The sequence below is a fragment of the Struthio camelus genome, chromosome 1, assembly GCF_040807025.1.
Source record: "Struthio camelus isolate bStrCam1 chromosome 1, bStrCam1.hap1, whole genome shotgun sequence".
NCBI lineage: Eukaryota > Metazoa > Chordata > Aves > Struthioniformes > Struthionidae > Struthio > Struthio camelus.
In genome coordinates, this window is record NC_090942.1 from 193,399,576 (window position 1) to 193,413,967 (window position 14,392).

General features: G+C 41.3%; 1 protein-coding gene across 5 annotated transcripts in view; it reads left to right on the top strand.

The window, feature by feature from the left end:
* The first annotated feature begins 13,802 nt into the window (after nt 1-13,802).
* Nucleotides 13,803-14,392, top strand: part of RNASEH2B (ribonuclease H2 subunit B) — a 48,058-nt gene continuing 47,468 nt past the window's right edge. For 4 of the 5 annotated variants that reach the window (XR_011138633.1, XM_068929899.1, XM_068929900.1 and 1 more), the window contains exon 1: nt 13,873-14,011. Coding sequence is in view for 4 of the 5 variants with exons in the window: in XM_068929899.1 (XP_068786000.1) it covers nt 13,948-14,011 (64 nt within the window). In the remaining variant the exon portion in view is untranslated. Of the gene's footprint in view, nt 14,012-14,392 lie in introns of all 5 variants that reach the window. The other variant, XM_068929896.1, reaches the window with a different exon arrangement.

A 14,392-nucleotide genomic window follows, 5' to 3' on the forward strand; every position in this document is an offset into this window, starting at 1 on the left:
TGCAACCCAGGACTTAGGGCAAATCAGCAGCAGCAGCTGGATGCTACAGGGGTACATTTGACCATCTAAAGTGACACTTTATTGTGTTTGGGCAGCTGAATGAATCCCAGTAACTTCTGGTTTTGGCTTTACTCTGATTTTAATAATTGCACTTTTAAGTGTATGATTTATTTAGTCATCTGGGCCTAATCTTGACATATAGGATAATTCTGGAGAAGCAGTAAACAAGTTTTTTAAAGGGTCATGATACTCCCTGCTACAGAGCAGTGAGTATGGATAGTTCCTTACAACCAGCTTAAAAAAATGTTAAACATTTCTTCAGACTAAAAGCTGCTCTAGTGCTGATGGTGGTCCTGCTTTAAGAAGGAGGTTGGACTGGATGACCTCCAGAGATCTTTTCTAACCTACGTTTCTCTGATTCTGTGAGCCTGGTTTGCTCAGTCCTACACTACAGAGCATCTTCCTAATCTCTTCATGAGGTCTGCTTTGTTCTTGAGTTGAACCAGAAGCTAGTATTTATTTTTATTTTAAGGCATTTCTATGTGAGTCTGAGTTGGTTCATCAATTCCCCAGAACATGGGCTGTGTCAAGACACTGCAACTGTTCTTCCACTATGTCTAATTATACAGAGGCCTTATATCAGGAAATCACTACACTCAACATTGACTTAAGGACGAGTTAAATGTGCACTTAAAGTAGAGCAAATATTTAAGTGGTTTCCAGTACATAGGTAATAAACAAAATAGTAAGCACTGTTTTTTAATCAGACTAAGACACTTGTTCTGCGAGCAGCAAAGCCTCCCGGATTGCGAAAAGGGAGGGAGAGATAATAACAGCGCCCCAGGTGTGCCTCTGCAAGGGCAGCCTGGCTGGGTCCAGCCCCGGGAGTTCTGTCGAAACAGCGTCACGGTGACTGGTGGCACAGCTAGAACAGACACATCAGCACTAATGCAAGAGAAAGGCCCAGAACAGGGGATTTATATGCCATTTATCTTTTTCACCTGAGAAATTAATTTCAGAACAGAATGAAATAACTGCATGTAATTGAACAGACATCTAGCTTCATACTTGTCTTTAAAATATACAATAACTATATATTTCTTGGAGAACACAGTGTTGGATTCTCGCTTGACTCATTCATTGTACAAGTATCTATTAGATTTCCAACCACTGAGATTTATTTCTTTTCATTAAAAGTCCACATTATTATTTATACAGTCAAGGGCATAAGTGATGTTGGAAAAAATAAGTATGAAAAGTCAAAGAAAAAATATCCAAGTCAATAATAACAGAAGAAAAGAAAAATATGTAGTACATATTAAAAATGAAAACAATTGTTATAAATATAATGGCCTTAAATGTTTGCTTTTATGTGACAGATGTTTTTAACAAAATGTCTGTGTTGGCAGTTTGAGCACGCTTATGATTTTAATTTGTGTAATATTCCCTTTTAGTATTGATGTCTATTTACAACATCTGTGAAGGGTCTGTAACCTGAATGTGACAGGGAAAAACTAGCAGACTGCTATTGGAATCTTTCCACTGGGTCCATGTAACAGACTATTAACAAAAATCTTAAATAGCTATTCTAATCATCAACAGCAATCTTGCGCAAATTATATCAGACCCAAAGGACCCAATTAACTTTAAAATGCCTTACAGACCTGAAACATAAATTTTGCTCCTCCTGCGGAGTCAGAATCAGATCATATCACATGCACCAGTTTTAACTAGGCACACACAAAATCAGTATGCAAGGCAGGCTGCAGACACGCAGGCAGGGTTTCATTTTCATGACAAGGAAAGCACATTTCTGAGCACTGAAATTAAATGTAGTCCTCTTTTTTTTTATCTGTTGCTCTTCTATAAATCTCCAGGCTGGAATTCCCATTCCATAACAACTCTTTTAACCAGCTGGAACTCGGACAAAATCTTGGCACAGGGAGGCATTAATATGTCAATGCAGAGCTGCTGCTAAAGTGATACCACTGATAGCACGGTAGATTCAGGATATCTATTTGAGCAAAACCAAATCTTACTGACTGAGATGCAGCAGCAGAGCATGCAGTTTGCTCTTGGAAAAGGGTGAACGGGAGAACATGAGCTGTGCTTTGCTATTAATTGCTTAATAGTTGCACCAAACTTTGAAATGTTAAGTATTATTGTGCTTTGTCCCAAAGGCCTTATCCAGAGAGTTCTCGCTTGTTCACTCCTAAATCAGGAGCCAAGATTCCCCCCACCTTTTGCCACTTAGGCCTTCTCTTCCCCTCCCTCCCACACATGCCCTTTGTTTGACCCCCTCTACACTACAATAACTATTTAATTAACAACAGTTTTTAAATTTGTTTATGGCCTGACCTTATAACGCAGTTTGGCTGGCCAGTTTGGATGGAGCCAAACTGTTTTATATCTAGATTAAGAAAAATGCCTAGGTAGAGACCTAAACTAAAGAGCTTTTCTATAAGAAATAAAAAACAAAACACAACAAAAAATATAATTCCATTTATATTACCCTTTGGCATTGCCCACGCTGGCTGTCCAAGCTGCATTATAACCAGATCTTTAACAAAGGAGTCCTAGAGGCATTGCTAAAGTTTGTCGATTTTCATACAGTGGAGGATAGAGGGGGCAGTCCTTTGAGAGCTTTTATTATGGCACTTCCTTTCAAAGCAACAATGCAAAAAGTTCCCTTCATCTCTTATCCCCGTTTTCCTTGATGTTTGGAAGTTAGGTCCAATTTCCGGAAAGAGAACCCCAATGTCTCTGACAATGCAGGTCTCAGCTGGGCACAAGTGCTTACTTCTGAGCAAATGACATGGTCTGTAGGGTAAACATTTTCTGGTATTACTTGCAGTCATTCTTTTTTTCCTTCTCTCACACTTGACATATTTCATTTTTCTTTTTCCTTTTCTTTCCATACCTTTTTCTCCTCCTTTGCCAAAGTCCCCAGTTTCCTGTGTTTTCATTTCCCTTTTTTTTTCCTTCTTTTGGCCTTCATCCCTCAGAATTTCCACATGAATGAGGAGGGGCAAAGCACTAAGAAGTAGAGTGGCAAAGTCTTAGTATTAAAGAAAAAAGCTATTACCTTCTGTTTGCCAGTTTTAAGTGCATTGGACGTGGAAATCCTGAGGGCTGAACTAAGAAATTCCCCTAAAGGCTTCTAGATGCATTCTATGTAATTCACAAATTATACATTAGACAAATAAAGCCATGAATGTTTCCTATAAAATTTAGGCTTTCTTCTTTTTCAGAAGCATTCACATAATGAATTTAGTACCTGTAGTATCTTTTGTAGTCCAGTGCAAATCTCCTTCTCTCAAAGTCCGGAACCTTTCCTCAAGCATTTTGCTACAAAAGCAAGGCTGAGTCTCAAAGTTTTATTTCGTCTCTACCTGTGAAGAAAAAGGTGACCTCAGATGGGTCACTTCATCACAGAGTCGGAGGGTATTTGCACATCTGAGAAGGAAAGAACCAAGGCCTCACTGTGTGTGAATAGGAGAAGCATAAGGAACACACCTTTCTGCCCTCTGAAGAGAGGATGGTTATTTAATAGGGAGAATATTCTTGGTTGTGCCAATGTCACAAAGAATAGATGGTGATTCAGCGCTGCTGCAGATGTTGTCTGTAAGACAAAGCAAGCCTAGGCAAATAGAGATTCCTCAGCACATTTCCTGAATGCATGTTCTTGCCAAGCTGGCACTCAAATTGAAAAAAAAAAGAAAAAGCAAGCATGCTAAGAATAGGTAGCAGAACAGACAACTACTCCATATTGTAAATGTCAGGTTTTTATAGTAGAGTCTTTGAAGATTCGCTGAAGAAAACCATATATGTTCGCTCTCACCCACACTTCTTTCGTCTGCACAGCTGAACTAGAAATGGACTTCCTGTGAGATTTCATCCATTTCACATGTGTGCTTGAGTTAGAGAGAGCATAGTAGTGGAAGTACTATCAGAGTATGTCCTCATTCCTGCCTCACCCCAACAGAGCCAAAAGGGCACAAAACTGAATTTTCTAATGTAGTCTTTGTTTAAACAAATGCAAAAAAGTTTTCAGCTTGAAATTGGTCATATTTTTGGATACTGGCTCAGGCTATTTCTTATTTTATCCAAATTGACCTATATGAAATTCTGTTAATGTCCTTTTGAACTGGTTCGTGTTCTCTTGCTCTCTTTGTGTAATGAACTGTATGTGTTCCAAAACAGTTGAGTGCAGTTAAATCATAAAACTGTGGATATCTGCTGAACCTGAGTGTCAAGCAAAAATTAAAAACATATTTCTGAGAAAGGTTAAGGAATCACATCAGCCACCAATCTGGGTAGACTCAGAAGTCTTAGGAATATTAATAAACTGTCTGGGTTCAACTGTTTTGCACAGCTTTTCTACAGGAGTTTCTGTTCAAAAAATGTTTTAGTCTTCTGTTCAGTTCACTTATGATGTATGTAGCAGAATTAGTTCCCATACCCAAACAGACATCTTGGAATGAACTGTTGTATATTTCTTGAATTAAATTGTTCCAGGTAGAAATAAGTTTTGGACTGGTATTCACCTTCTCGTAAAAAGTTTTAATGGTACTAAATGAGAATTTATTGTATTCTTTGCAATACTTTTTCTGCATTATCTATAATGATCTTAAAGCAGATAAATCACTATATTAAATACATATGTTTCCTAATTGCTAATATTTTTAGCTTGATTTCCCATGATTCCTGCAATTGGGCAGTCTCTTCTGAACATAGTGGCAAGTTTCAACCAAATCAGAAAAAAGGGTGAGGCCCAAAGACAGCTGCAACTGGAATCTTGTCTTAGGTTCCTAACTTGAACCAAAACTTCGGGTAACTGGAGAAGAAGCCATCCTAGAGCAAGGATCCTCTCTACAGTCAGTGGAGACAGAGCTTGTCTGCCAGGTTTAGGTGTCCAGTCTTAGGCAGAGAGGCCCTGCTGTTCTTCTGTTGCTGGTAGTCAGGACAGAGCCGCTGTAAAAAGTCTGGCTCACTAGTTTCCTTAAATTTAAGTTCAAGTTAGGTGCCTAAGATAGGCAGGCTTGATCCCATCCTGAGTATCTACAGAACAATGAAGTCATGAAGGAGAGAGATAAGAGAGTCAGACAAGTTGCCCTCACTGAGAGGGAGATGCACTGAATTTAGCTTTTGCATGGTTCAGCAGTGGCCAGGGAGCTAACCTGCATATGCACAGCTCTAGACTAGATGCAGTATATGCCAAATCTTGGCAGATTGAAACGCTGAAGAGAAACTGGGCTGGGGAGCTGGAGCTGTTATGGCAGGGGAGAATGGAGAAGAAAGGCTAGAAATCCAGAAGAAACAATTTGTTCCTATTAGAATTTTCTTCTATTAGTTGGTTCTGCTGCTCACAAAACAACTTATTTAAGTAGGTCAGTTACTTTTGTTTACTCTTTTAAGCTCCAAATGCATTCCAAACTCAACCGTGCTGGAGTAACTGGTAAGGCTGTCTTTACCCTACCAATTGCTTTTCCGGGACATCAGATGCAAACCCTGCATTGTAGGAATATATATTTTGTGGGAGGATTTGCTGCTATTGTAGTCCAAAAGCCTAACTCTTACAGGAACAACCATTGCACTGACTCTTGCTTACATTTTTAATCTTTCTTTGGCCTCCGGCCATTTTCTAAATAAATGAAACATGCCTGTATTGTTCTGTCCAGACAGAAGACAAAAAGTCTATTTCAGACCATAGGCAAGTCAGTCTTCAGCCAGTCACTTCTAAAGATATGGAACAAGTACAGCCGTCTAAGTTTAATACTACCCTTTCACATTTTAAATCAATTTACAATCTTTCTTTGTAATCAGTTTGGTTTCCTCCCAAATCCAGTATGAGGTATGATTTATTGCCAATTTTTCATTTCTGCTATGATGTTCTTGATAAGGGTTATGTCAAAGACAACACTTCTTGATTTGTACAGAACTTTTGATACAGCATCTCATACAGGCCCTTTGTTTAAAAAAAGCTACAGATAGTGCATATACCTTAACAAGTCATAGTGATTTGCTTTGAAGGTCACAAAATACTGTTAATGATGTTTCAAATAACAAGGGCCCTTTGCCTTCTAGAAATCCCCTTGAGTACATACTTGGCTGAAATCTATTTTTATGCATATTAACAACATAATCTCCTTGCAGTGCTCACCAAATAATAGACTTACTTGCATTAGTGAAGACACAACACTTCATAAGCCAACATATAATTCAGCTGAGCTTTCTGATTTTCACTCAGATTTAGAAGCAACCTTAGAATATAGCTAGTTTCAGTATGATTAACACGTGCAGCAAACTAAGAAATCACCAAATACCTAATTATCAGTAAGATTTATTTTGCACGTGAATTTGGAAGACTTTTAAAAGATACATGAAAAACTGTTGTGAAATGAAAAGCTTTATATAACGTGAGAGCCATTAACTCAGAATAAATTCAATTACAAATCTTAAATATGTAAGTTAGGTATACCTGCATATTTCCAGAGACAACTCTCTTTTTCCACCTAGAAATTTTGTAGCATCGAAAAAAGAAAAACATGGTAATTTGTCAAGGATTTTTGCATGTCTGTCTTCGTTTGGAGTGATAGTAATAGCTCTGGCCAGGCTGTCAGTTCTGGGCAAATGGCCACTGTGCATGCACCAGTACTCACTCTCCTGTGCAGTTGTTATACAGTCTATTTGCACACATTACCGATGCAGATGTACAGTGTGCTTTCTGCATGTGCAATAAGCCGAGATCTCCAGAAATGTCAGGCATGCTATGCATGAGCTGGCCACCTCCGCATGCTATTCATCCACAATGCCTATGAACAGAAGAACCTTATAAAGTTTATTTGAATATTCACCTCTTGTTTCTGCTTGCAGAAGACCTATTTGGCAAAAATTCTCACTGACCACATTGTGACACACACATTGAAGCAAGGCTGTGTCTATACTAGCAAATCAGACAGGCCCAGGCCTCTTCCATTGCCTTAAGGGAAGAAGCAGGCATGTATCCATGATGCCATACTCTCTTTATCCCCAAAACAGGGTGGCCTGTTTACACTGTCCACTGGAATTGTCATGTTGTCCCTTAAATAGTGCCAGGCCGCTGTCTGGGAACACGCTAGCTGGCACAAAGCACAAAGCTTTACCAGGAGCAGCTGACAGTTGGACAATACAGATAGTCTCAGGATAATGTTTGAGGCCATGCTCTCACTCTATTTATTTTACCTCTCCTGATGTCACCTATGGTTACAGTAAAACAGCCATAACCAGGAATTGTAGAACAGGCAAGCGAAGCAGTCTCTCTGTGTTTTGGGACGCTGTGCTGTGACAGTCTGCTTTCACAGCAGAAATACTGGATCCTGGTCTCAGAACTGCACAGAAGCAAACAAGGAACAAATAATTTGAATTAAATATATTTGTATTAAATATATTTCTATGTTTGTGAAGGCAGTGTTTGTGTTCTGCTTTAGATTAAGCCCTTTGGGTTCAAAAATCAGATGCCTTGGTCTGCTCTAGGCTTGGTCATTCTTTTTAACTACACTCATACCAGCAACCTTCAGCCTGCTTCCACCTGTAAGCAATGTTCAGCCATCTCACAGTCCCTGTGCAACCCATTTTTGGCCCTGTGGAAGTATTTTTGTGCATAAGCATGGCTAGAGACTAGGCACATCACCCTTCACAGTCTTTTGGGCCTTTAGGACACAAAAATAAGAAAATAACCAGAAGTTCCACATCCATCAGAACCAAGGAAGCCTGGTTTGGAGAGGATTTGTGTCCCACAGCTGATTGAGCTTTCCATTGAATTGCAGCTTGAGCTCAGCATCTTATTAGACATCAGATAATCCACACAGAGTATAGCCAGTTTATGGACATTGTCATTCATAGCGGGAAAGGCTTCAGTAATATTCAGGCCTAGTCTGACACGAAATAGTTCTTAGAAAAGCAAAATCTTAGCTATGATGTTGATATTCCACTGACTTTTAGGGCCTAAACATCAAAATACTCATGGTTAGGTCATTTATAATCTTTATTTCTCCATCATATAATCCTCTCCTCCCCCAGAAGGGACAATAATGTCATCTCTAAGATACCTTAGGGTATCTGAGACATCCATACGGAGCTAGAAGATACAACAAAAGATCTATGGGAGACCAAAGCCCTACTGGATCAGAAGTGGGTGGCCAGGTGTTATCGTTCAGCAACCAGATCAAGCCTGCAGTTAATAAATGCCATGGATTCTAGTGAGCTGTTGGGCTGTTCAGAGATAGGCATCTGTTTTAGGAGGAGCTGAATGTCACCTGAAGAGTGTTTCCCTCCTCTACTTAGCTGCTTGTTTTCATAAAATATGCAGGAACTTGTGTCAAAGATGGCTGCAGTCAGGCACCGCTTACTGAGAGAGGACTCTCAGATGTGCATAGTTACGCACAGTAAGGCGTAAGCCCCCCATAAGGCTCCCATAAGCCTTGCTTCCTTCGGAGACTGGGCTATAAACACCGCTCCAAGCTTCTATAATTATTTTTCTGTTGTGGTTAGTTCCCCATCTCTTTCTGTCCTGGGCAGAGCACAGAAACCCTCCACCCAACCTAAATGAGCATTAGTATGCCATTTCTGGTGACAGAAATTTAATGGATCAGCTGGGGGCCAACTCCGCTTTTTGAAGCACATGAACGACCATCTTTGGCACCAGCAAACTGGCATATTGTATTTGCCAGAATAAAGATCAAGCCTATATGGAAAGATGTATCTAAAGAAAGTACTATAAAGAGTGTTGTCCTTGAGGATCCCACCTGGAGGGTTTCCTGTAAGAGGATAACTCTATCGGTTTATATTTGTGAAACTCTATCGGTTTTTTATTTCTGAAAGCAGAAGTTGGCTATTTAAGTTTCACAGTTAACCATGATGGAACTCTGTAATGATTTCTGAATATATAATACTGTCTTGATTATTAGTGGATATTAAAATTGTGAATATGTTGGTTTAATAACAGGCTTCCTACCAGGAAAAAGTGGGGAGGAAAAAAACTGGCAGCAATTAAGCCATTAAACACACAGTGATTGTTCAGAGAGAATTCCTCAAAGGGGAAAAATGGGAGCACAGAAGATCAAAGGGAACTATAGCTGTTTAAAGAAGGATGAGAGGAAGGAGAGGAGACATTTTCTGAACTAGATAGATAGCATTCTAGAACAAAAAGTGCTGATTTGTCTGAGAAGTCTTCTCTTTCTCAACATCAAAGGGATGAAGCCTCAGGTCCAATAGGCTGGCACATAGACTTATGAAACATTTCAGTGCACACACGCACACACATACATGCACAAAACATACGAGCAGATCTATAGCACTCGTTTTTGTATATAAATTAGATAGTTATTAAATGTGTGCGTGTGTCTGTGTATGTTGATACATATGCATATGTGCATGTGTAGGTGAACTGTGACAGGAGCGTATTGTTTCCTTTTTTTACTTAAGGTTACTACATTTCTAACTGTTGATACTATGGAGGAAAGGTGCAGGGTCAAAACTGCTCAAGTGCTTTTGGCTTATAGTAATAATGCTATTGCGTCATATTTATACAGCTAACTATATAACATTTAAACTCAAGAACTGTCTTCTTTCTCACCAACCTAGATGTCTTTTGTTTTCTGACCTGTTCTATTTGGCATAATTTCTTTTTGTGCTCTGTTTATCAAATGAGCACTTGTTTTCTGAGACTCTCCCGATGGTGCTGAGAAATTCCTTGAGATCCACAGTATAGGTAGGCAGGGTTAACATGACCACAGTAACACTTTTAAGTTAACATTTTTTATTCTGAAAACGTTCAGAAAACGTCTCCATACGTTTTTTAAAGTATGTGTTAGTGTCTTTTTTTTTTTTTTTGTCAGTGTCTGAGTCATAATCTGGAGGATATTTTGCAGTAGCTTACTGCTATGGATGAATGTATCATGCACATTAGACAAATGTTGCTACCATTCACTTCAAGCCAGCTCACAAACTGTATACTCATTCAATTTTTTTCTCCAAACAGTATACATCACACTGAGCAGTTTCTATAAACAGACCAAGTTCTACTTGCTATAGCAACACACTTCCAACAAGTTAATTTGCTGGTTGTTTAAATAGAGAGAAAAAACCTCAGGTGCTCTAAAAGAAAATTGTGAAATTGCATCATTCTCAGGTTGACAACTATCTATTTCTGCTAACACCACAATAAAGTTCTCTCCATCCTTAGAGTGTGAAGGATGTACAAAGACATAAAAAGTAAGGGATAATGATAACAACTCTGTATAAAAAGGAGCCCAGTAAAGAGAAAAAGTAAGCGGGCGAGGGGTTCCTTTCTGCTAATCTGAGACATCTACAGTTTGGATATCTACCTCTAGCTAGCTGGCTGCCTCTGAGATAAACTTACAAAGTAGGTCCAATGAATAGCCATCCTGTTTCTCTCCATTCCACTAAGAGGCATTAACTGACCAGTTTATAGGTAGGTATTTGCAGTGCAGATGCCTAAAATCAGGCAATATGAATCTCATAGTTTCTATGGGTGTGCCTGTCTTTTCCCCTTCTCATTCTGATCTCCTCCTTTTTCCATCTCTTATCTCTATTAAATCTGACATGTAGGCAAAATCTGGAATGCAGTGGGCTATTTCTGTTAAGGCAAAAATTACTGATAATCATCTATAGATGTGACACAACCTTGATTAGTATAAAGAACAAAGCAGTTGCAGGTCAGAGCTGATTAGAAGTTTTTTCATTGCTGTTATTTAAATGCTTCTATACAAATATTGCTGTTTAACTCAAAATGGAATAACTTCAATGAGAAAAGCACTTTTTTAGATCAATACTATCATGAAGAACTATTTTAAATGATTATTTTTCAGCTTTAAAAACTGATTTAGAATTTCAGTTAGAAACTAAAACACAGTTTTGAGAGTTATTTTATAAATTCTTAATGTTTATAGTAACGCATGTGTTCTTTTTAGACATGACATCTTTATTTTAGGCCTATGTAGGTTCTTCTGAACAATTGCAGCAGAACATTTTCAGGTCACTAGGATTTGAATGGAGGGATTAACCAGCTCTTAAGTATTTCTGAAGTTATAAACCTGAGACTGGGAAACTGTTATCAGAGTCAAGGAAACCTATTCTGGAGGACAGGAAGACCACATAGTTTGATCTCTGTCCTCTTATGTGCCAGGATGTAAGTGCTTCATGTGACCAAAATGGCATTTTTTCCTGCTGCAGAATGAAACTGTGCCAAGGCATGTGAGAAGAGATGGTCCTGGTACCCGAACTCAGGGAGATGGATGTTGCATTTTAGTCACATCAGAAAGTACTTTTTGGTAATGAGGAAGGACTGTGATTTATTTTGGTGAGTCAGAACACAGATACATCATCACTGTTTTATGCTCTGTTAAAGTATGCTTTCTAAGACTATAACATTTGTCATTTAAATTAGCTTATTTTAATGTATAATGAAGCATGATTCATGTTTCTTGATACAGTTTGATTAGGCTTTTCAGTTTTCATATATATCTAATGTTTTCTTTTTTGTGTATATCCATCATTAATCACGAGGGTGAAGGGGAATAATTCTTGTCTAATACAAAGAAAAACAATGAAAATAAAGACTAAATAAAATATTTTCAAATAGTTTCAACGCCACACATATTTTGTTTTTAGTAAAGCCAAACAAAACAATAATTTGACTTGTAATGAACAGAGAGCAGTATTTCAAACTAGACAATTTTAAATGAATCATAATTACTTTTATATTCTAGTACATCAGCTAAAGTTACATGTATCAATAGACCTCTTACTAGGATGAAATTTAATGCTGCTGCATGCATACAGATGACCCTTAAACATGCATGTCAATAGATTTGAAGTTATGCCTATAAATCTTTGAAGCATCAGAGTATAAAATAGCATAAAATAGCTAAACTTGGCTCATAATTTTAATTTGTTTGTTGGAACATTGTAAAGTGAAACATAATCGTAAGTGGAAACATTTTTGTCTTTTAAGTGACAACCTTGGCTTAAAAAACAATCACACTGCTTTCAAACAATGTTTCAACTCTTCCCTCCAAGCAAGATTTAGAAATTGCTTGTGTAGCTGAGGAGGAAAGGATAAATTCCACATCTGAAGGTGGACAAAGGTAGCATTTTTTGACAGCAGAAAGTAAGTAATTTTTGTCTGGCAAAAAGGGATGCTTGCATCTGTGTCACGAGCCCACTGTTGCAATCCAGGCATATGCTATGGCAACTTGCAATCACTTTGAAAGCAGAACTTGCCTGTGATTTCAGTAGGGACTTCTCTTTCAAAACGCATGGTGTGATTGTGGTCTTTGGCACTTATATTCTATTCCACTTAAAGCAGAAAAAAAATGGGAAGATTAAAATAAAACAAGTTTAAATTAATGTAATCTCAGAGTTATGAATGTATATGCCCAAACTTCAGGAAATTGTTTTTTTCAGCCTTACATCAACTCAGCTGTTTTGCATATGTTGGCCTTGGTTAATTTTGCTCTGTTTTAGGGCACAAATGTCAGTATGTTTTTAATATTTGTTTCATATCTCTGAGATTAGCAATTGATATGTATACTTTAATGCTTTCGATATCACGTAATATTTGTCTCTTAAATCTCTGGGACAGTGGCCATCAACCCATTCTTGTGTTGGTGAAGCTATGTATGTCTACTTATGTACATATACAGGTTTATGAAGATATACGCAAGTGCAGATCTTATTTAGTGACTAGGGCTCCTTGGTGCTATCCATAGGTATAGGACATATTTAACAGGGTCATATTATGGACCACAGAAGATGACAGTTACGAGGAAGGTCTGGATCTCCCCCTGCCCAGCTCGGAGGACTGGCATTTCAAAGAACCGTTTCACAGCGTCGCTGAGGTGGGCAGGGACCTCTGGAGATCGCCTAGTCCAACCCCCCTGCTCAAAGCAAGGCCAGCTAGAGGAGGTTGCTCAGGACTGTGTCCAGTCGGGTTTTGAACACTTCCAGGGAAGGACGCTCTGCTGCCTCTCTGGGCAACCTCTTCCATGTTTGACCACCTTCACAGTATAAATGTGTTTTCGTAAGCTTAAGTGGAATTTCCTGCCTTTCAATTTGTGCCCATTTCCTCCTGTCATTTCACCGGGCACCACCGAGAAGAGTCTGGCTCCTTCCTTTACACTCTCCCTTCAGGTATTCATACACATTGCCATGATCCCATCCCCCCCCCCCCCGGGCCTTCTCTTTTCCAGGCTAAACTGTCCCAGCTCTCTCACCCTCTCCGCGTGCGTGCTCCCATCCCTTAATCATCTCTGCGGACCTAAATCTGTGCCACTCGGTCCAAATTCACCACTTCTCACCGAAGCTGTGGCACCTTTAAAGACAGCATTCGGCAGAGATGCTGCCTCCCTGCCCGTGGGGCAGACGCAGCCCTCGGGTGCGCCCGTGCTGAAGCCCGACACAAGCCACCTGAGAAACGGGCCCCCTCCGGCCGGCAACCAGCCGGGGGTTAAAAGGCGGGCGCTGCCGCTCAGCCCTCACCGCCCGCCCGCCTCTGCGCGCACAGGGGGCAGAACGGCTCCCTCCCGCCCTCCTCCCCACACGCCCAACGGCCAACCGACAGCGGGCAGGGGGAGGGGAGGAGCTTTGCCGCCCTCGGTCCCGCCCGCAGTGGCTCGTACCATTCCCCGGAGCGGAAGGGGGGGAGCGGGGAAGCGACGGCGCAGCCGCAGCGCTCTAAGCGCCCCGCTGCCGCAGCCCCCCCCCCGCCCCCCGTCAGCGGAGCCCCGTGGCGCGCGGCCGCCGGCTGCGGGGGCACGCGGCGCTGCTTCCCGCCTCTTCTCGCGCTGCGCTGCGCGGCCCCGCCCCGGCCGCCATGTTGCGGCGGCGGCGGAGGCGGCGGCAGCGGCGGCGGGAGCGTGGGGCGGCGGCCGGGGGGTACGGAGCATGCACGGCGCGAAGCAGCGTCCCACGGACGCGCACCCCGGCCAGTGGGTGCTCATTGCACCAGGTAACCCGCGGGGCTCGGCGGCGGGACAGGCTGTGCCGCAGCGCTGCTTCTCTCACTCGCCTGCGCGCCCCGCTGCCTGGCCCCGGCGGTGCTCGCACGCCTCGCGGCGGAGCTGGGGCCGTCGCTGGGGCCGGAGACGGGTGCCCTTCTCCACGGGGCGGGGGCCGATCTCCAGGCTGCTGTGTGCAGCCAGCCCCGGTCCTGGTGTGACACGGACGTTTTGTGACACAGCTTCCTTCCGTACGAGCCCCGACAGAGCACGCCCCCGACCCCGTTTCTCTCACAGCCTCTGGGCGTTTTATTTTTCCATGGTGTTGGAGGAGCTTTGCAAAGGTCAGCTGGTTTGCAAACGGCATTGGGAACCCCGGAGACACGAGCTCT